At 41.7% G+C, this 23,755-nt stretch overlaps 1 protein-coding gene across 3 annotated transcripts in view; it reads left to right on the plus strand.

Moving 5' to 3' along the window:
* The window catches only part of LOC109916756 (regulating synaptic membrane exocytosis protein 2-like), a 913,938-nt gene that overhangs the window by 731,103 nt on the left and 159,080 nt on the right, over positions 1-23,755 (plus strand). For all 3 annotated transcript variants that reach the window (XM_048595802.1, XM_048595803.1, XM_048595804.1), the window contains one exon: positions 7,310-7,416. In XM_048595802.1, the coding sequence (XP_048451759.1) occupies positions 7,310-7,416 (107 nt within the window). The remainder of the gene's footprint in view (positions 1-7,309; positions 7,417-23,755) is intronic.

Below are 23,755 nucleotides of genomic sequence, written 5' to 3' on the forward strand. Positions count from 1 at the left end.
CCTCATACATCTCTTTTAAACTTGCCCCTCAACCCACACCTTGAACCTGTGTCCCCTAGTATAATTGACCCCTTCACCCTGGGAAAAAGCCTCATACTTTTCACTCTACCCATGCCATTCACAATCTTATAAACTTCTATCAGGTTACCTCTCAACCTCCTGCATTCCAGTGAAAACAAACCAGCCACATTTTCCTCCAAATTATTTATGTTGACCACAAACAGCAAGCAGGTCCAAGCACTAATCCCTCTAGAACACACTCGTCACAATCCTCCATTCTGAAAAGCATCCTTCCACTGCTACCCTCTGTCTCCTATGACTAAGCCAGTTCTGTATCCATCTTGCCAGCTCACCCGTGATACCATGTGACTTCACCTTTTGTGCTAGTCTGCCATGAGGGTTGAATATCTGTAGGACTCTTTATCACAGATGGCTATCAAGGGTATGTCATTAAGTATATTCAAGACTCAGATAGACAGAATTTTAATCATTAAGGGAATCAAGAGTTAAGGGGAAAAGGCAGGAATGTGGAGTTGAGGATTATCAGATCAACCAGGATATCATTGAATGGCAGAGCAGACTTGATGGGGTGAATGGCCTATTTCTGCTCCTACATTTTATGGTCTTATGGGTATACCCACTCTTACCATACATACTAGTGTGCTGGAAAATTATCAGCCAAGGTGTCTTCCTCCCTTCCTTGTGTACGATCTTTCTGACATAAGTGACCTTGATTGGAGTGGGCAAAGATTTTGCTTCAAATAAAGCAAAGTGGTTAGTAACAGCCCTTGGTATATTCAGAACAAACTGAAATTGTAAGCCTGTTATGCACTATGGATAAGTGAAAGAAAATAAATTGAACAACAGACTTTGCTGTTTAAGTGTCTTGTACAGTTATATTTATACTGCTTAAGAGTAGCTCAATTGCAGTCGTATAACCAAGAAAAGCCAAGTCTACTGGCAGTGGCATCAGTATGTCAAACCAATGGATTAATGGTTTGAGATCTAAAGACACAGATTTTGGGAAACATTATCAACTTTAACAAGCTGTGATAATAGAGTTATTTAGCCTGTTTAGGTAAGCTCCAGATATAAAGCCTTCAACATTGATAAACAGAATTTTTACAGGATTTCAGACTCGCAACTTGTGAGCATTTGGTATGTTGCTCAAATTTATGTGACTGCTTGAAACAAAATTAACAAAGTTTATTTTTCCTTGTGCTAAATTACGGTATTTTAGGATAAAGAGCTATCTTTCGTCAGGAATGTGAGTAATAGAGTTTTCAGATATTATGCCCTGCTGTAAAAAGATGTAAAAGGATATTACCTATTTAGCCCATCTAATTGAAAAATTTGTTCCCGACTATGAATTCCTATCCCCACTTTCCTTTTCTTATAGATAAACATGAATTGATCAATGACTAAGTTGTAAGCGTCAACAGAAGTCGTCCAGTGAAGATTTGACATTATATTGTATCTAGCAGCCCACTAGCAGCAAAGTTATCAGTTAGGTATGGTTATAGCATGAGCAGTTCTGAATGAAACCCACCAGATCTTTTCAGTGTACGTATACAGCATATTGACTAAGTAACCATATCGTTAACAGTTTACTCAGAATATCATTAATTAATTAAATAGGTATTACTAAGTAGCTTTGCTGATGATTGCCTGAAAGGTTTTTACTTTCATCTCAATGCTGTCTCAACTCTAACAGCATTAAGATATAAAATGCAAAACACACTTCATGAAGCTAATTATGTCATCTGGAACAAAAATAGAAAATGCTGGGTATACTCAACAAGTCAGGTAAATATTTACTTAGATATTGTAAGTTGACAATGCTACTGTTGAGCACGCAAAATGAACAAAACACCCATGCCAGGTTTAGGAAGGATTCAAATCTCTTCACAAAGACGACCTGACCTGCCAAATTTTTCAACGTTTTGTGTTTTTGTTACAGACTTGTAGTATCTAACATTTTTTGTATATTGATTTCTAGTATCTAATGTTTTTTTGTTTATTGTTGCATGGAGCGGTCTTCAGTTTGATTTTAACCTATTTGCTTGGATGTGTTGTCAATGTTTGATCTCTATGATGAAATATGATATGATCAAACAATGCTGTAATCCAACAGATGGAACAGTTTTGCGACATTTTCTTTGGCACACGAGTGAAAGAAAATAATTTGAACAACAGACTTTGCTGTTTAAGTACCTTGTACAGTCATATTTATACTGCTTAAGAGTAGCTCAATTGCAGGGAAGCAAACATTTGTTCTAGGGCATGGCTGTCCAAGCTGTTTTCTAAGTGCATATAGTGAACATTCAGGAGGTCATTGAAGTTTACTTCCTTGTACATTAATTTGTATACTTGTCAAATATATGAACAGATCAGCAGTGACTAAAAATGCCCTTTACCAAAATTTTCAAGCTGCAGGATTGGAACAACTGAATACAAACATTAATTCAAACTGGTGTGACTTCTATGCTTTTTAAGGACCATATTGCTAGAGTTTGATGCCACAAGCTGGACGTCGTGTGTTAAGGAATTCAAATGTTAAACTATGCTCTGTTCATTTCAGTGGTAACCAGTAATTGTATAGCCTAATTCAGTTGAGTACTTTTAGTCAAATATTCCAATATTCTGCTGGAACCGAGCATGTGGAACCAGTAGAAACTTCCACAGGAAATTGTTGGACGTGATGAGAGTTTCCAAAGCTTTGTCTCTTGGACTGTGACTACTGGAAAGTTCTTCCCTCCATCTTTAGTAAGAGGGTCTTAATATCAAATATTAGATTCTCAAAAGGTATTTATTGCACCTATGTGAAATGAAGGAGGGGGATCAATGCAAGGTAGAGGATGGCATTTTTATTCATTCACAGAATGAGGGTGTCACTAGCTAAGCATTTATCGCCCACCTCTAATTGCCCAGAGAGCATTAAGAGTGAACCACCTTGCTGTGGGTCAGAGCAGGAAAGGATGGCAGTTTCCCTTCCTAATGGACATTAGTGAACTAGATGGGTTTTTCCGACAATCGTTCAGCCTCTTAATTCCAGATGTTCATTGAATTCAAATTCCACCACCTGCCGTTGTAGGATTCAAACCTATGTCCTCAGAACATTACCTGGGCCTCTGGATTAACAGTCCAGTGATAATACCACAAGGCCATCATCTTGGGGGCGGCTCAGTGGTTAGCACTGCTGCCTCACAGTGCCAGGGGACCCGAGTTTGATTCCACCCTTGGGTGAATGGCTGTGTGGAATTTGCACATTCTCGCTGTGTCTATGTGAGTTTCCTCCGGGTGCTCCGGTTTCCTCCCACAGTCTAAAGAAGTGCAGGCTAGGTGGGTTGGCCATGCTAAATTGCCCGTAGTGTTCAGGGACATGTAGATTAGGTGGGTTATAGGGGGATGGGTCTGGGTGGGTTGGTGTGGATTTTTTCGGCCGAAGAGCCTGTTTCCACACTGTAGGGATTCTATGATTCTATGATCTCCCCTAATAGTGAGACATTATTTGTAGATATAGAACATTTACTGTCTTTCACATGTACTCTGCCAAAGTCTGTCCTTGGATCATTATCTATTTGTACTTCAACTTGAGTCTTTTGTTTGCATTTTTTTTTGTCAGTGATTGTTTGCCGTTGCTTTTCTGTTCTTGAGGGTGGCAGAAGGAAGCAGTTCCCCAGTCTACATCAGGCAGAACATTGGTAGATTCCACAAGTTTAGTGTTAATCTAAACCCTACACACTAGCCACCTAAGCTGACCAGCCCCATACATGATATTACCCTTTTCTGATTTATAGACTAGGAAAATTCAATGGATATCATAGTGGGAGGACAAGATAAGGACGTGTTTCACCAAAGTGAGCAATGGGCCAGTGACTACCTGAAGATCATTGGCTCTGGAAATGAAGAGTGCACTAAACTTCTTTTATATCTCAGTCATTTATGTCATATCCTGAGAGGGATATCTTGTTGATTGGGCAGAAGCTTCCTTCCGCCAGCCTGCTAATAACTGTAAACTGCTAATGGATGTGTTAGTGGGGAGAATTATTTTATTTTCATGATTCCAGGTGAAGTCCATGAGATTGTGGGTAGAGAATACTAGACAAATCATACAGTGAACCCTGTTGCTACCTCACTATTCTCAAAGTTCTGTCTTGCTCCTTCTTGTACTGCTGTACCTTAAAAATACTGTAGGCAGGCCCTAGGTTTCCCACTGTTTCCCTTCTGACTGCTACTCCTTAGTATTGTCAAGTGAAAAGTGGATGATAAGGCCCTTAGGAGCAATTTAAATGTCCGCAATTTCCCAAAAAAAGGCTGATAGCTCTGTAGTAGCTTTATCTCCCTTTTTGTTGCCCCAGAGACCTTCCTCCTCCAAGCCTTGGCTAATCCTTCAGTCTTCTCTATCATCTACACTTGCTGGAGGTTCTGGTGCACTGTTAGGATCCTGATCTTTACTACTAATGGTGGTTTCCACAGCTCTTCCTTTACCTCTCCAAGTCAGAAGCTCTCTGACTTTTCCAAGGGCCTCAAGATATTAATCCTCTTCATCTCAGGGAGTGAACAGTTGAGATTATTGAGTTTCTGAGCTGCAGGTGATAAATTGTTCTCCAGATTTTAAAATTTTTTTAAAAAAGTTCCTTTCTTCACAATTCTTTCTTTGATTTCTTTCTGTGACTAATTTGTTTGTACTTCAGAAGATTTGGCAGCATGTATCGTGAGAGAAACAGAGTTAATGTGGTTGTAGACGTGCTTGCCGAGTCAGTAGATTTGGTTGAAAATGTTTCGTCATCCTGCTAGGTAACATTGTCAGTGCACCTCCAGTGAAGCGTCGATGTTCTGTCCCGCTTGTTATTTATGTATCTCGGTTTGCCGGGGTGGCTGGTATTACTTCCAGTTTTGTTTCTCAGTGGTTTGTACACAGTGTCCAATTCAATGTGTTTGTTGATGGAGTTCCGGTTGGAATACTAGGCCTCCAAGTTTCTATAAAAATAAGATATCTTTTCATTCTTCTAAACTCCAGTGAATATGGTCCTAACTCATCCAGTCTGTCTTCATACATTAGTCCTAGTGATCATTTGCTGCACTCGCTCCAGAGCTACAACATCCTTTCTCAGATAGTTGCCACAGATTTGGCCATAGCTTGTTCCCACTCAAAAATTCCTGGCTTCCCACCAGAAATTTATATTTCTCTCCTCTCTGACTGTAGGAGTTTTAGGGCTATGATTATTAACTTACTGTCTACATTTGGAGACAGGTGTGTTTAATATTAACTAACTCGCTGCCTCTCACCACCAAGGAAGCATATCGAATTGGCTCCAAACAGCTTGTTCAGAGCAGGCCAGCAAGTTGCTTGGTCAACCACATAACATGACAGTAGAGTCCCAGCTCACCAGAAGCTGACAGTCATTTAGAGGCAAGCAAATTCTGGATCCTAAAGACCATTGGTTGAGGACAGTCTTCAGATAACCCAATGGCAAAAAGGTGAATCTTTTCTTTGGCTTCTCACAGAGCAGGGTTGCACTAACAGGTACTTCAAAGGTTGCTGGCAAGGGAGGTATTGGCTTTTTGTGACCACTCCCTTGTCTGCTATCTCAGTCCCATTTGTCCCAGACTTGGACAAGTGGAACTTTCCCTAACCAGGCAGACAGGCTTTATAGTTTGGAAACCAGCCACTGATGCCCTTAACGGACCATGAATTAACCACCCAATAACCTTAATTACAGACAAGTCAAGAAAGTTCCCAATAGAGTTTCTCACCCATAATTGCTAAGGAGATGAGTATCTCTTCAGGACCAACTCACCTAATTAGTTGCACTTCTTCCCATCATCCCTGCCACATCCACACAGGGGAAAATCGCACCCTTGGATCCAAATGTAATGAAGATCGTCAGCTTCAAAATCAATATAGCATTCCTAAAAGATGGCTTTTTAAATGATTAACCATAACAGAGTTCAATCATAAGTCTCTAGAATCTTTCCTTTCCTATGTACATAAATGTTCTCCTCAGTCCTGACTGTACATATTCTAAATGATGTCATGATTTTCAGCCCAAAATTAAGATGTGGTCAGTTTGCAGAACAAGCAAGATGTGGAGCGGACACAAAATTATTGAACCTACGTACCAAATTCACCATTAAGGTTAATTTCTTTGTTTAAGTGTAATGGTAATAAGATCGTAATGAGCCATACAGTTTAGTTCAGCAATTGCTTTGAGTTCTGTTGTCCAGGCAGCATGGTGTCATAATGTGTTGATTTTGTTTCCAAAGCTACCAGGAAACAGCTTGGCTCAGCAATAACCTGCATTCACAAAAGCACATACTTAAGAGCACACAGTTTCTGAGTCTGATGTTATAGAAGTTCCTAAAATTGATGTCCCATTGACATGGGAGCGTAGCTATTGCATGGGGTATTTGGCTTCAGAAATGAGATGCAGTGGCAAAAAAGGAGGAACTTGCAGTAGAATCCATTTCATTGCAAGTTGACACATTTCTCTCACTTAAAGAAGATAAACCACTGGAGGGACACCTTTTGCCTGCCACTGCAGTGTCTTAAAAACTTGCTTTGAAGGTGGGCAAGGGTGGTGGGACTGACAAGATTCTGGGCATTCTTACAAAATTCATGTCTGTATGTTTTTGGTTACTTGGTATTGTTTCAGGTGTAAGTAGAAGCTACAATTAGATGTTCAATTGGCATTCAATTAAAGAGAGGTCCAATGCTATTTGCAGACTGTCAAGCAAGTAAGGGAAATCCTTTTGCACTAACTTTTCACGCTTAACTGACTTCAGACACACCAGCTTATGTCACCTGTAAGTCCATGGTGTGGCAAGGTGCTGAGATGACAATGCCGGTGCCCCAGTGGCACTGTGTTAGAAAGGAAATGTCTCCTTTAATAATTAAGTGAGCTTTCCCACTAAGATTTAGGATGATCTGCCTATGAGGCCCAATAGACATAACCTCCATTCTGTTGTATCTATGCCAATTCAATGGCCCATTTGCAGTTTATACCTTGAGAGGCTTTCTTCAGCTGTGCAATCTAAATTCTTTTCATTTAAGGGACAAAACCATTTTGTTGTTTTATCTTGTTAATAATCTATTTTTAATGCTGCCAAAAACTCTTGTAGTTTGAAAGAAAATCTTTGAGCCCATTGAATTTTTAAAATATAATTTTTTCCAATCCCAAGTCCCAATTTTAGATTCAACAATGAACTTTGATTGGACACACTCACCAGTACCGGTGAAACAATAGTAATAGTCAAAGGTAACTGACAATTGCAAGTTGATTGTTTAACTTGACTCTGTCCATAGGTGCAATGGATGTGGAAGAGAGGACTCGTCAAATGAAAATGAAAATAAGCAAGTACAAACAGGTTGCAACGTCAGATTCAAGGTTGGAACAGGAGTACCATTCCAAGGTTAGTGCAAGCATGTAAAAGTGCACATAAAACACAATGTGGATTTTTTAACTTAAATGTAAGTTGCAATTTTATTTAAATACACTCATTATAATAGAAAGAAGAAAATACTGCAAATACTCAACAGGCCAGGCGGCATCTGTGGAAAGAGAAACAGTCAATGTTTTCTTTCATTGACCTTCCATCAGAACTGGGAAAAGTCTGAGACGTAATAAGCTTTAAGCAGGCACTGAGGCACAGCAAGTTGGGAAGGGTAGGAAAAAAGGAAAGGGAAAATCTGTGATGTGTTGGAAGATAGAAATGATGAAATATTCAAAGAAATGAATTTGTAAGGCGAAATGGAATAATTGTGACAATTTTTTTTAATGCTGAGAGGAGATACAAATGGTAACAGAGTAGTCATTCTCAGCAGCTCCCACAAAACAGTGATCGTCTTGACTGAAGTTTGCCAATTATGGCTAATGTTATGATATTACAACCCCAAAAACATCTTCAGCCAATAGAAGGACCGAACCTGCTCTATTCATGATATTCTGCTCCACATTCTAGCAATTGAGCTAACTAGTGTTCTATCAGCACGTTGCCTGGAAACACTGGGGTAGTGGTTATGTTTCTGAAGATAGTGTTGTATCCGAAGCTTCACAAAGTTTTTCAATAAAAAATGACATGCTGTTCTTCAAGCATCTGTTGAGCTTCATTAGAGCAATGTAGCCAGAGTGGGCGTGGGATGCAGAATGAAAATTCAAGCTAGCAAAATATCTGGGCCACAGGGAGATGCCATGGGTATTGCACGTGATTGAAGCAGTGTAGAAAGGAACATGTATGCAGATAGGCCAACTAGAGGGGAGGCCATATTGGATTTGGTGCTTGGCAACAAACCAGGCCAGGTGTCAGATCTTTTGGTGGGAGAGCATTTTGGTGATAGTGATCACAAATCCCTGACCTTTACTTTCCTATTCTGTCTGCTGCTATCCCTCTCCATGACTATAGTATTTAATTGGGGGAGGGGGAATTACAATGCTATCAGGCAAGAACTAAGGAGCACCAACTGGGATCAGATGTTCTCGGGAAAATGCACAATAGAAATGTGGAGGTTGTTTAGGGAGCAGTTGCTACAAGTACTGGATAGGTTTGTCCCACTGAGGCAAGGAAAGGATGGTAAGGTGAAGGAACCGTGGATGACAAGACATGTGGAACATCTAGTCAAGAAGAAGAAGGAAGCTTACTTAAGGTTGAGGAAGCAAGGATCGGACAGAGCTCTAGAGAGCTACAAGGTAGCCAGGAAGGAACTGAAGAATGGACTTAGGAGAACTAGAAGGGGGTATGAGAAAACCTTGACAGGTAGGATAAAGGAAAACCCCTAGGCTTTCTATGCTTATGTAAGGAAAAAGAGGATGGCCACAGTGAGGGTAGGGCCGATCAGGGATAGTGGAAGGAACTTGTGCGCGGAGTCAGAGGAGATAGGGGAGGTCCTTAATGAATACTTTGCTTCAGTATTCACCAGTGAGAGGGACCTTAACATTTGTGAGGACAGCGTGAAACAGGCAGATATGCTCGAACAGGTTGATGTTAGGAAGGAGGATGTGCGAGAAATTTTGAAAAACATGAGGATAGATAATCCCCTGGGCCAGAAGAGATATACCCAAGGTTTCTACAGGAAGCGAGGGAAGAGATTGCTGCCGCTTTGGCAATGATCTTTGCTTCCTTATTGTCCACTGGAGTAGTACCAGATGATTGGAGGGTGGCAAATGTTATTCCCTTGTTCAAGAACGGGAATAGGGATAATCCTGGAAATTACAGACTGGTCAGTTTTACTTCTGTGGTGGACAAATTATTGGAGAGGATTCTGAGAGGTAGTATTTATGATTATTTGGAAAAGCACAGTTTGATTAGAAATAGTCAGCATGGCTTTGTGAGGGGCAGGTCATGCCTCACAAGCCTTATTGACTTCTTTGAGGATTTGACAAAACACATTGATGAAGGTAGAGCAATGGATATGGTGCATATGGATGTTAGCAAGGCATTTGTTAAGGTTCCACATGGTAGGCTCATTCAGAAAGTGAGGAGGCATGGGATTCAGGGAAATTTGTCTGTCTGGATACAAAACTGGCTGTCCAATAGAAGACAGAGGGTGGTAGTAGATGGAAAGTATTCAGCCTGGAGCTCGATGACCAGTGGTGTTCCGCAGGGATCTATTCTGGGGCCTCTGCTCTTTGTGATCTTTATAAATGACTTGGATGAGGAAGTGGAAGGGTGGGTTAGTACATTTGCTGATGACATGAAGGTTGATGGAGTTGTGGACAGCGTGGACGGCTGTTGTAAGTTGCAACGGGACATTGACAGGATGCAGAGCTGGGCAAAGAAGTGGCAGATGGAATTCACCTCAGAAAAGTGTGAAGTAATTCACTTTGGAAGGTCGAATTTGAATACAGGGTTAATGGCAAGATTCTCGGCAGTGTGGAGAAACAGAGGGATCTTGGGGTCCACATTCGTAGATCTGTCGAAGTTGTTACCCAAGTTGATAGGGTTATAAAGAAGGCGTATGGTGTGTTGGCTTTCATTGGCAGGGCAATTGAGTTTGAGCCGTGAGGTTGTGCTGCAGATCTATAAAACCCTGGTTAGACTGCACTTGGAATATTGTGTTCAGTTCTGGTCACCTCGTTGTAGGAAAGATGTGGAAGCTTTAGAGAGGGTGCAGAGGAGATTTACCAGGATGCTGCCTGGACTGGAGGGCAGGTCTTATGAGGAAAGGTTGAGGGAGCTAGGGCTTTTCTCATTGGAGCGAAGAAGGATGAGAGGTGACTTGATAGAGGTGTACAAGATGATGATAGAGTGGATAGCCAGAGACTTTTTCCCAGGGCGGAAATGACTATTATAAGGGGGCATGATTTTAAGGTGATTGGAGGGAGGTATAGGGGAGATATCAGAGGTAGGTTCTTTACACAGAGTGTGGTGGGCGTGTGGAATGTGCTGCCGGCAGTGGTAGTGGAGTCAGATACTTTAGAGACATTTAAGCAACTCTTGGATAGGCACGTAGAGGATAGTAAAATGTAGGGTATGCAGGGTAGATTGATCTTAGTAGGATAATAGGTCGGCACAACATCGTGGGCCGAAGGGCCTGTACTGTTCTGTGTTCTGTGAACAGTTCATTTGTAGTGCTGAAAGAGAGGGGATGGAGGACAGATATGTTTGGTGTTGGCCCATGCTATTGGAGATAGAAATAGTGTAGAACAGTCAGCTCAATATGGAAGCTGTTCAGGTAGAAGTTGAGGATCATAGAAGAATGAAGATTTGGGACAACGGAACGGACATGCAGGAGAACCTGGTCAATCATAGTTGAGGACAATATAAGACATATTAAAAGCGCTAGTGTGAAAGGTGGTATCGTTAGAACAGATGTGGTGGTGACGGAGAAGCCAGGAGAATGAAATAGAGTCCATCTGAGGAGTGTAATAAGAACTAGGAGCAGGAGTAGGCCATCCGGCCCCTCAAGCCTGCCCCGCCATTCAATAAGATCATGGCTGATCTTTTTGAGACTCGGCTCCACTTACCGACCCGCTCACCATAACCCTTAATTCCTTTACTGTTCAAAAATTTATCTAGCCTTGCCTCAAACACATTCAGCGAGGTAGCTTCAACTGCTTCACTGGGGGGAATTCCACAGATTCACAACCCTCCTGACCTCAGTCCGACATCTGCTTCCCTTTATTTTGAGGTTATGCCCCCATTCCTAGTTTCATCTGCTAGTGGAAACAACGTCCCTGCCTCCACCTTATCTATTCCCTTCATAATCTTATATGTTTCTATAAGATCTCCCCTCATTCTTCTGAATTCGACTGAGTATAATCCCAGCCTACTCAGTCTCTCCTCATAATCCAACCCCCTCGACTCTGGAATCAACTGAGTGAATCTCCTCTGCATCCCCTCCAGTGCTAGTATATCCCTTCTCAAGTAAGGAGACCAAAACTGCACACAGTACTCCAGGTGTGGCCTCACCAGGACCCTGCACAGCTGCAGCATAGCCTCCCTGTTTTTAAACTCCATCCCTGTAGCAATGACAGACAAAATTCCATTTGCCTTTTTAATTACCTGCTGCACCTGCAATTCTACTTTCAGTGATTCATGCACAAGGACACCCAAGTCCCTCTGCACAGCAGCGTGCTGCAATTTTTTTTTACCAATTAAAACATTGTCCATTTTGCTGTTATTCCTACCAAAATGGATGACCTCACACTTATCAACATCTACTCCATCTGCCAGACCTTTGCCCACTCACTTAGACTATCTATATCCCTCTGTCGACCTTCAGTGTCTTCTGCACATTTTGCTCTACCACTCATCTTCGGGTCATCTGCAAATTTTGACACACCACACTTAGTCCCCAGCTCCAAATCATCTATGTAAATTGTAAACAATTGCGGTCCCAACACTGATCCCTGAGGCACACCACTAGCCACTGACTGCCAACCAGAAAAACACCCATTTACCCCTACTCTTTGCTTTCTACTGGTCAACCAATCCTCTATCCATGCCAATACATTACCTGTAATACCGTGCAACTTTATCTTATGTAGCAGCCTTTGGTGTGGCACCTTGTCAAATGCCTTCTAGAAATCCAGATACACTACATCCACATGTTCCCCATTGTCCACCATGCAAGTAATGTCCTCAAAGAATTCCACCAAATTAGTTAAACATGACCTACCCTTCATGAACCCATGCTGGGTGTTCCCAGTGGGAGAATTTATATCCAGATGTCTTGCTATTTCTTCCTTAATGATAGATTCAAGCATTTTCCCCACTGCCGAAGTTAAGGTAACTGGCCTATAGTTACCTGCTTTTCGTCTACTTCCCTTTTTAAACAGTGGCGTCACATTGGCTGTTTTCCAATCTGTGGGAACCACCCCAGAGTCCAGTGAATGTTGGTAAATAATTACTAGTGCATTTGCCATTTCCCCCATCACCTCTTTGAGTACCCTGGGATGCATTTCATCAGGGCCAGTAGACTTGTCTACCTTTAGCCCCATTAGCTTGCCCAGCACTGCCTCCTTCGTGATAATGATATTTTCTAGGTCCTCACCTGCTATAACCTTCTTGCCATCAGTTTTCGGCATGTTATTTGTATCTTCCACTGTGAAGACCGACACAAAATAACTGTTTAATGCCTTGGCCATTTCCTCATTCCCAGTTATTAAATTGGCCTTCTCATCTCTAAAGGACCAATGTTTACCTTCACCACACTTTTACGATTGACATATTTATACAAACATTTGCTGCCTGTTGTTATATTTTGAGCGAGTTTACTCTCATTATCTATCTTACTTTTCTTTATAACTTTTTTTGTGGCTTTCTGTTGGCCTTTAAAGATTTCCCAGTCTACTAGTTTCCCACTAATCTTTGCTTTTTGCATGTTTTGTTTTTAATCTGATACTTTCCTTTAATTCCTTAGACCTCCATGGCTGACTATTTATTTTCTTACAGTTCTTCCTTATCACTGGAATATACTTCTGCTGAGCACTATGAAAAATCGTTTTGAAAGTCCTCCACTGTTCCTCAATTGACCCACCATAAAGTTTTTGTTCCCATTTTACCTTACCTAACTCCTCCCTCATCCTGTCATAGTCTCCTTTGTTTAAACACAGGACATTGGCACTGGATTTAACCTTCTCACTCTCCATCTGTATTTTAAATTCGACCATACTGTGATCGCTCCTTCCGAGAGGATCCCTAACTGTGAGATCATTAATTATTCCTGTCTCGTTACACAAGACTAGATCTGGGATAGCTTGCTCCCTCGTAGGTTCCATTACATATTGTTCAAGGAAATTATCGCGGACGCATTCTATGATCCCCTCCTCCAGGCTGCTATGACCGACCTGGTTTGACCAATCGATATGTGGGTTAAAATCCCCTATGATAATTGCTGTACCATTTTTACATACATTAGCTATTTCTATGTTTATTGCCCGCCCCACCACGATGTCATTATTTGGTGGCCTATAGACCACACCTATCAGTACCGCCTTCTCCCTGCTATTTCTAATTTCCACCCAAATGGATTCAACCTTTTGTTCAGTAGAACGTATATCATCTCTCACTACCGCCCTGATGTCATCCTTAAAAATCAGAGCGACACCACTTCCCTTACCTTCCTGTCTGTCCTTCCGAACAGTTTGATACCCCTGGATATTTAACTCCCAGTCATGACCATCCTGCAACCATGTCTCTGTAATGGCCCCAAATTCATACCCATTTGCCATGATTTGCGTCATCAACTCATCCATCTTGTTTTGAATGCTCCGAGTATTCAGATAAAGTGCCCTTATGCCAGTTTTTGCACCTTTTTGGGTCCTATCACCTCCATTACTAACATCTCTTGAGTTCTCTTTCCCTTTAACTTTTTTCCTAATTTTCAATGGAGTTGAAGCTTCCTCATCACCTGCTAACCTGCTACTTTGCCTTACATTAATTGTTATACTCCCTGTACGTTCACTCCTCCCTTCCCCACTACTTACTAGTTTAAAGTCCTATTGACCACCCTATTTATCCTTATCGCCAGAACACTGGACCCGGCCCTGTTCAGGTGGAGTCCATCCCAGCAGTCTAGATCCCTCCTGTCCCAGAACTGATGCCAGTGCCCCATGAAAAGGAAACCCTCTTTCCACACCACTCTTTTAGCCATGTGTTTACTTCCCTGATCCTCTCCTCCCTATGCCAATTTGCACGTGGCTCGGGCAGCAATCCAGAGATTATGACCCTGGAAGACCTGTTTTTTAATTTTGTTCCTAGCTTTTCATAAACCTGAAACAGGTCTTTTTTCCTAGTCCTGCCTATGTTGTTGGTACCTACGTGGACCGCAACAACTGGATCCTCCCCCTCCCTCTCTAGTATCCTCTCAAGCTGGTCAGAGATGTCTCGCACCCTGGCACCGGGCAGGCAACACACCATGCAGGATTCTCTATCTTGCTTGCAAAGGATACTGTCTATCCCCCTATCAAGGTAACTGTGAGTCAATGACTATATCAGTTGACAGCCTAAGCCCAAAAATAGAAAATAGGAAATTTGAAGACAAGTCAGGAGTGGACTATGAGGGTAGAGTAAAAATTGTAAGAAGAAAGTCTGATAAATTCTTCTTGTTCAAATCAAGAGCAGGATGTGGCCAATGACCAATAAAATAATCTTTGTACTGCAACAAGAAGTGAGGGAGGAGACCTTTGTAGGATGGAAATAAAGAATGTTCCAAATATCTCTCAGAAAGGCAGTTGGGCCTCAATTCAAAGAAAAAAAAACAGAGACAGATAGGTTCATAGACTCTGATTTGGGATAAAGGACTGGACATCCATGGTGAAAAGGAGATGATTAGAACCAGGAAACTAGAAACCCATTCATGTAGCTGAGGATGTAGGATGATTCATGATATAGGTTGGGAAGAGACTGGAGAGGGGAGAATAAGTAAAGTCAAGGCGGGAAGAAATTAATTCTATGGAGCTGAGGCTGAGAGATTTTTAATCAGGGAATCAATGAAGGGTTGGGGGAAAGGCAGGAAAGTGGAGTTTAGGATTATCAGGCATGATCTTATTGAATGACAGAGCAGACTCAATGGGCTATGTGACCTACTTCTGCTCCGACTAAAGTTCTGCTACACCTTTGCAATCAGCTTTGATACTTACTTATAACAATCTTGAATTAATATTATTCATTCTAAGGATGAGCTTATGACATTCATTTTCCACCATTCGTCATTCTGAGAAGACAATGACTATCTTGTTGAGCCTTTTCTGCAGCAGGTAAAAGCTAACCACTTTAGTATGGGGCTGGACAACAGTGCAGACAGGACAACAGTGATAATTTTACTTCCCTATGGGACATTAGTCAACCAGCAGGGACTTTACAACGATCTATAGCTTTGTAGTTCTTGTACTAATGCCAATTCTTTATTGTTAAATTTTTCAAAGCTTGAATTCAAACTCTCAGTTTGGCCTAGTGAAGTGCATATTTTCTGGATTATTACTCTGAGTTTTATAATTAACTGAATTATGCTGTGATGAACTTCAGTCCGGTAATAATTTAATACGAGAAAACTGCTAACATGCACAGTAACCTACCTTATAATGCAGCATTTCCTCTACTAATCCATGAAAGGCAAAATTTCAGGAATACTGCAGCAGAAATGACTGAACTTTGGGTCCCCTTGTCCCAGGCAATTCTAATTTATCACTATCTCACAAATCAGGCTTCATCCAGAAACTGAAGATGAACAAGAAAATAGTCAAAATTTTGTCCATGTCTCCTGGTCAATGGCATGCTCTCTCTGCATATTGCCACTGTCCGTGAAGATTTTCCCAACCCAAATGCTGCAGTCCATTTCGTCCCTGGTCTTCCATTCCAGATGCAGTAGAAATGGACAGTGCAGCATTTACCGTGAAACTGCATTGGAGCATTGAGGGAAGAGAGGACATGTCCCCTATGAATGACACTAGTCTGGTGTTCAGGTAGGTTTAAAGGTCCAGTTTTTGAGTAGGTTACTGAATAAATGAGAAATGGATGAGTGGGTGATGAGGTGGGCAGGTAGGCAAGTCAGTGGGTAATCAAAGTTCAGGATAGTTGGAGGTTTGAGGTGTTAGTTGGGTGGTCCTGGGATGGTTGTATCGTCTGAAGGAGTAGTCAAGTATTAAGGGGGTTTTTGAATGATCAGTGGAATGACTGGGGACAAGTGGCTGTGAAGTTACTCAGTTACAAAACCAGGATTTAAACTAGCTATCAAAGTAAGTCATAGGAATCTGTCCAAAGTCTCTGATTCTGCCTCAAGGGCAGAGACATTAGCGCAAGAGTCCCAGGCTGTTGGAAAATTGCCCAACTGAAATTTAAATTTTCTGGCATTGCCCATCTGAAGTTTAAAACTGCTGGGTAATTCCCACTTAGGTCCCCAGCATCAGGACTTCCACAGAGTCCTGACACTCATCTTCCATTGTACCCGCAGTCTCCAGTGATCCACAAAGACGAAAATATTTGGGCATTCCTGTATATTCTGTTGCAGAATATTTAAGAACTAAGTTGTGTCTGTCACTGAATTCAAGGAAGCCGTCAACAGCTGCAGTTAAATGACTGTGTGCAAGCTCTGTAAACTACATACCACTGAGTAGGACAAGTGATTTGAAACTTTTGAGATTTGGGCAGAGGCCAGCATTTTTGCTACTTCTACATGTAGTATAGAAATGTGAAGCATTTTTAGCTTCAACTGTAAGCTTGCACTTAAGGGTTCAACGTCGCAAATACTTTCAAAGTAGATATTGGGATTTTTTTTCTTTGTACCATGAATGGCCAACATGTTAAAGAAGTCTCTCGACAGATCTAAGGAGACAAAAGAACCTACAATCACTTGAAAAATAATTGGATGTTGCACTTGGTGATGGTATGGATGCACTCATTTAGCAAGGTGGCTAGAATGTGGGAGAGACTAATGGCAATAACATATGTTGAAACCCTGTACGAATGACAACAGTTATTAGGCACTTCTCCTTGCCTTGCCACGTGGTGATAACATTGCGTAAGCCATGATTAATGATCCTCGGACTGCAAAAACAAGAGCATGAGAAAGAATGTTGTGACACCAGGATCTCTCTGGATGGATGAGCTGGGTGACCTTCCTCACCTGTAATTATCATGATGACTGTTGATTGCTTGTAGTCATAGAGTTATACAGCGCGGAGACAGACCCTATGGTCCAAATTCCCCATCTTAGGGAAAAGACAACTACCATCAACTTAACGATATTTCATTATTTTATAGACTTCTATCAGGTCATCTCTCAACTTCCAATGCTCCAGTGAAATAAGTCCCAGTCTATCCAGCCTTTCCTTATATCTCAAACCTTCCTGCAACATTCTGTTAAATTTATTTGTCTTAATTGCTGACTTCTCATTGAGTCATAGAGAGATCTACAGCATAGAAATAGGCCCTATGGTCCATCACATCCACCCTGGTCAAAAAAAACCACCTAACTATTCTATTCCCATTTTCCTGTTCTTGACCTGTAGTCACAGAGACATACAACACGGAAAAAGACCCTTTAGCGCAACTTGTCCATGCCGACCAAGTTTCCCAAACTAAACTTAGTCCCATTTGCCTGCGTGTGGCTCATAATCCTCTAAAGCTTACCTGTTCATGTACCTGTCCAAATATCTTTTAAATGTTGTAACTGTACCTGCCTTTACCATTTCCTCTGGCAGTCCATAGCCTTGTATGCCATATCTAAACACTTCTTAAATATTATTAGGGTTTCTGCCTTTACCACCCTTACAGGCAACAAGTCCAAGATTCCCATCACCCTTTGGGTGAAAACATTTTTCCTCACAGCATTTCTAAACCTTCTGCCCCTTACCTTAAATCTATGCCCCTAGTCATTGATCCCGACCCTACCTTTGTCCTTCATAATTTAAAACATCTCAATCATGTCCCCTCTCAACCTCCTCAGCTTTAAAGAAAACAACCTCAGTCTGTCCAATCTCTCTTCATAACAGAAATTCTCCGGCGCAGGCGGCATCCTGGTAAATCTCCTCTGCAACCTTGCTGTGCTATCACAACCCTCCAACTCTAGCTGTGGCCTAACCAACATTTTATAATTTCCAGCATAAACTCTCTGCTGTTAAACTCCATGCCTCAACTAATTAAGGCAGTTCTAACATATACCTTCTTAATCATTTTATCCACCTATCCAGTTACTTTAAGGGACCAGTATACACGCACACCATGGCTCCTCTCATGCTTTGTGCTTTCCAGGTTCCAACTATTTATCATGTATTTCCTTGCCTTGTTTGTCCTGCCCAAGCACATCACCTCACATTTATCTGGATTAAATTTCATTTGTCACTGATCAAGCCCATCTGATCAGCCTTTCTGCATCCTCTTGTAGTATAAGGCTATCCTCCTCACTATTTACCACCCCACCAATTTTTGTATCATCTGCAAACTACTGATCAACCTCCTACATTCATCTGAATCATTTTTTAAACCACCCCACTGGTCACATGCTTTCAGTTAGGAAAACAACCCCAACCATCACATTCTGCTTCCTGCTACTCAGCCAACTGTGGGTCCATTTTGTCAAATTTCCTTGGATCCCATGGACTCATACCGTTGTTGTAAGTCTCCTATGCAGGATCTTATCATAAGCATTGTCCTCATCTACACAATTGTCCACCTGTTTGAAAAATTCAATCAAGTTGATTAGACATGACCTCGACTTAATAAAACCATGTTGACTATCCTTGATTTATCCCTAACTCTCTAAAGCAGAATAATTCTGTCTCTTCAGCATTGCTTCCAATAGTTTCACTACCACTGATTTTTCTGTCTTTTATTGTTGTCCATCTATTGTATGAATTTTTCTTCCTTCTGCCTACTAAAGCATTTTTATTATACACACTCCACACTTGTGTATACTTCTGTGTCATACAGACAGAAATATTAGGTAGCATCATGGTACCAATCATTTACAGTCTGCTAAAAACAGCAGCACAGTGGTTAGCACTACTGCCTCAAAGGTCCAGGGACCTGGGTTTAAACATCATTATCTATTTATTGGGAAGTGTTGCTGTAACTGTACAAGGCATTAGTCAGACCACACCAAGAGTATTGCATACAAATTTGGTTCCCTTACTTGAGGAGGGATATAACTGTATAGGAGGCAGTTCAGAGGAGGTTCACTAGGCTGATTCCAAAAATGAGGGTTTTGTCTATGAAGAGAGCTTGAACAGTTTCAGCCTATATTCTCTGGAGTTTAGAAGAATGAGAGGAGATCTAATTAAATATATAAGATGTGAAAAGAAATTGACAAAATAGACATAAAAAAGATATTTCCTTATCCGGGGCAATCTAGAATGAGAGCTCATAGTTTTAGAATAAGGAATAGCAGGTATAAAACGGAATGAGGAGACATTACTTACCTCAAAGGGCCATGAATCTGTGGAGTTCACAATCCCAGCATGAGGTGGATGCTGCAACATTGAGTAAATTTAAGAAGGAGATAGTGAGATTTTTAACTAGTAATGTGTTGAAAAGTTATGGAGAGCAGGAAGGAAAGTGGAGTTGAGATTGAGATGAAATCCACCATTATCAAATCAAATGGCAGAGCAAGCTCAAGGGGCTGAATTGCCTACTCCTGCTCCTAGATCTTATGTTCTTATGTTCTCCAGGACAACTAGGAACAGGCAACAAATGATGGCCCAGCCAGTGATGACCCTATTGTGTGAATGAATTTGTTAAAAATCCTCTTGGTTCTCAATTTTATTTTCTAACTGACGCCTGTCATAAGTATACTTTTTTCTTCTTTGTCTTAATTTCTGCCTACCTCCTTTGTTATGCTGGGAGCTCTGGATTTGTTTGCCTGTCTTTTCCTTTTGATGGAATGTACCACAACTGCACCCAAACCATCTCCTTTTTGAAAGTAGCTCATTGTTCACTTAATGTTTTTTCCTGCCAATCTCTAATCCAAGTCTCTCCAGCCTAGCTCCATGTTTGCCACATCGAAGTTGGGACTGCACCAATCGATTTTTCTCTCTCTGGCTTGTTGCATGTCAATTTACACCATCTTCGTGAACCTTCCAATACAAAGATCATCATCTCCGCGCTGACAGTTGATCTACTTGTCCCACCTCATTTCCATGAACCTGTCTAACAGTGCATCTTTTCTTATTGGACTGGGAACATATTGCTGTAGGAAACCCTGCTGAACACAATCCAGGAACATTTGCCTCTCGCTGCCTCTTACACTAACAGTATCCCAGTCTATATTTGGGTAATTGAAGTCCCCCATTATAAGTGCTCCATAATGTTGGCATTTCGCTGTAGTTTCCTTGCAGATTTGTTTTCTACATCCTTTCACTGGTTGGTGGTCTACCAGCAATATAACAAAACTCCTTTGTTCCTTAGCTTGAGCCAAATTGATTCCATCCATGGATTCTCTGAAACAGAGCTGATACAGTGTGGAACTGGTGGAACACAGCAGGTCAGGCAGCATCAGAGGAGTAGGAAAGTTAACATTTCAGGCCTAGACCCTTCATCAGACTCTGACTCCAGCATCTGCAGTTCTTGCTTTTACCCGCTGAGACATCCTCTTTCTCCAACACTGCAATGCCTTTCTTATCCAATACTGCTTCAATTCCTCCGTTCCTTCTGTTTCTATCTTTTCTACAACTTGTAGCCAGGAATATTTAACCACCAGTCTTGCTCTTCCTTGAACCAGGTTTCTGTTATTGCCATCTTTCAACATGACAATCCACACCTCAACCTTATTTACTCCATACATTCATGTAAATGCACAGTAACCCTGATTTAAACTTCATTTTTTTTCTCTCTTACTCTCACTTCATCTGTTAACTTGCTATTGTTTAGGCTATAGCCAGTTGCATTTTCAGTTATTTTGTGAACCCTGGTATCTCCTTTAGTAATCTCTCTTGGTTCCCGTACTCCTGCCAAGTTAGTTTAATGCTCTCCCAAGCAGCAGCAGCAAAACACCCCACAAGGACCCCGGGAGATAGGGTGGGGGCAGGGGCTAGAGAGTAAATGATAGGTGGGGTTAGAGCCCAAAGAGAGAGAAAAGCAGTTGGGCAGACAAAGGGATGAATAACGATCTGGCTAGGAGGGTGAATACTATTAATGGGGACTGCCAGTGGCTAACAACGGGTTATGTGTAATAGCAGATTATGTGATAACAAGGCCTAGTGTTTGGGGGTTGGGGTAAGGACATGGGAGAACTCCAGTCCTAAAGTTATCGAATTTGGTTTTTCAGCCCAGGAAGCTGCACGGTGTCCAAGCAGAAAATGTGGTGCTGTTATTCCAGCTTGTGCTGAGCTTCCTGGAACACTACAGCAAGCCTGAGACAGAGATGTTGGTCAAGGAACAAGGTGGTGTGTTGAAGTAGCAGGCAACTGGAAGTTCAGGATCTTTGTTGAGGACAGATTCCGTGTGTGTAGTTTTTAACTTTACTGACACCAGCTCCTTCAGACAGGAAAAGTCACATGGGAGACAGAAACTAAGGTGCGCAACGTAAACATAAATAGAATACACCATGATAACACTTAAAAATTTTGTTTGCCGTATCTATTTGTGGTGGCCCTTTTATTTCTATATTGTAGCCAAAGAAGGTAGTGTTTTGGTCAGCGACAGGTGGTTAAGGAATGTGGAGTTGTTGGTAAATGGAGCCTTGGGAATGTACTGAAATTAGTTCTTCATGGACAGAAAGGGGTGGCCCAGGTTGGCACCTTGCTTTTTCCTCCTCTTGTTCCTATCCCACTTTTCACCTGCTTGTCTGACAGCTGATGGCAAGGGCTATCTCGTTGTGATAGTAACATTGTGTGGCATGCAGCAAATTTGTAGATGTTTGAGACTCACTCTGCTGAACTCAGCAAGTCTCGTGCAGCAGTCCATGAAGCAGAATTGCTTTTTGTCAAGCGTTCCAGTGGTCTGCTCTACCACTTTTACGTGACCGCATGGGAGTTATGAGATGCACACTGCACAAGAGCGTAAGTTGTGATCCAGAGTCATGAGCCATATTAACTGCAGATAACCCTTATCCCCAGGAACCAGCATTTGCTTTTCTCTACTGGGTGAAATGAAACAGGTACAGCTTACCACCTTAGATGAAAGGCACCCTAGCACCTGCCAGAATTCCAAACATTGGCACACTATATCGCACATCACCTGGGAATGGTTCTACTGTACAACAGAGTTGGCATGAGGTGTCTGGTGATCCCAGCACTGTAGGTGAACCTGCATCCTTAGAACAATCACATTCACTCCACCTGCTTCTGTCTGGGATGAGAGAATGAAACTTAGTTCGGCTGTCTTTGAAAAGACAATCTTGGTGAACTTCCTGAGACAATAATTAAAATCTGTGAGGGGCTGCTGATGCCTTTCCAATGTCAGCTTGGAAGAAGCCAAAAGCGTATAACTTCATGGGCACAGTTTCTGGCAATGCTGTCCTTGCCCTCCTTTGAGGATGCAGTTATTCACAAATTTCAGTGAGGAAACTGTTCAAAGCAGATATCTCACTGCTCTCTATGATGCTGCTTGGCCTGCTGTGTTCATCCAGCCCTGCACCTTGTTATCTCACTCATTTGACCCTGAGTAATTTTCATGTCCTGCCGAAAGTCTTTTTCCTTTTCTTTCTGACTAATTGTCCTGGTCTGCATAACCTCAGCCTTTACTTGCCACCCTGTTATAAGAACAGGCCTTACTAGTGCACTCACTTTTGAGAGCAATTCGTTTATGTGGAAACCATGAAGTCACCAAAATGTCCTTTAGCACACCACTTCATTCCACACCATTTGCTGTAGACTTCTATAACTTGAAACAGCTGTGTAAAGCGGGAAGCACTCTTGGACTTGTGTCAACAACCAAATAAAAACAATCACTAGGCTATAAGTAGTCGATGGTCTCTTCTTTCTGTTTAATGCATGTGTGCCTGTGCACGTTGAAGAGGGAGTGTTGGACAGAGAGTGGTGGTGTCAAAATCAGTGTTGCGTGCCCTTTGACATCATGATCTGTCTTCATTAGTATAGATGTAGCTGTACATTTACTATTGTCTTCACCAATATGGCATCCAGTGTAATTCATAATAGATGTTTCTGTGATGTGGACATTATTTGGTTCCCAAGGGGCAACTGTAGTACCCACTCAATAGCTGAGCTCAATTTTTACATGCTACCTCAAACTGAGAATTTGGCTATCTCACCCTTCTTTGGCTCACAGTTAATGTTTGTCTGACTATGCTCATCTGAAACAGTTTGGGACATACTACTGTACTATATTTGTGGTGCTCCGCAAATGCAAGTTGTTTTTGTCAGATTTGGGAGGGGTGTAGCAGTCCAGCATTTATTGTCCACCCCTAATTGCCCTTGAACTAAATGGTCTGCTCAGTCATTTCCAATGGCAGTTTAAGAGTCACGTGTAGGACAGAGTAAGGATGAAAGGTTTATTTCCCTAAAGGGCGTTAATGAAACAGGTGGGTTTTTATGGCAATCGATGTTAGTTTCATGGTCACCATCATTGATACTAGCTTTCACTTTGCAGTTATTTTTGTTTGAAAATGTAGATTCTAGAGGCTGCTGAGGTATGATTTGAATCCCTGTCTAGAGGGAATTGGCCTGCATACTTGGACTACTACTTAACATTACCACTACACCAACATTTCCCCTAAGCACTAGGATAGGGCTTAAATCCTCAGTCTTTTGATTCTGTACCAGCTTTGGTCCACACACCTCAACTCCTACACCAGAGCCTGAGCACAAAAATCAAGGTTGACACATCCCAGCGCAGTAGACTGTCAAAGTGCCATTTC

Source organism: Rhincodon typus, chromosome 4 (assembly GCF_021869965.1).
Source record: "Rhincodon typus isolate 14 chromosome 4, sRhiTyp1.1, whole genome shotgun sequence".
Classification (NCBI taxonomy): Eukaryota; Metazoa; Chordata; class Chondrichthyes; order Orectolobiformes; family Rhincodontidae; genus Rhincodon; species Rhincodon typus.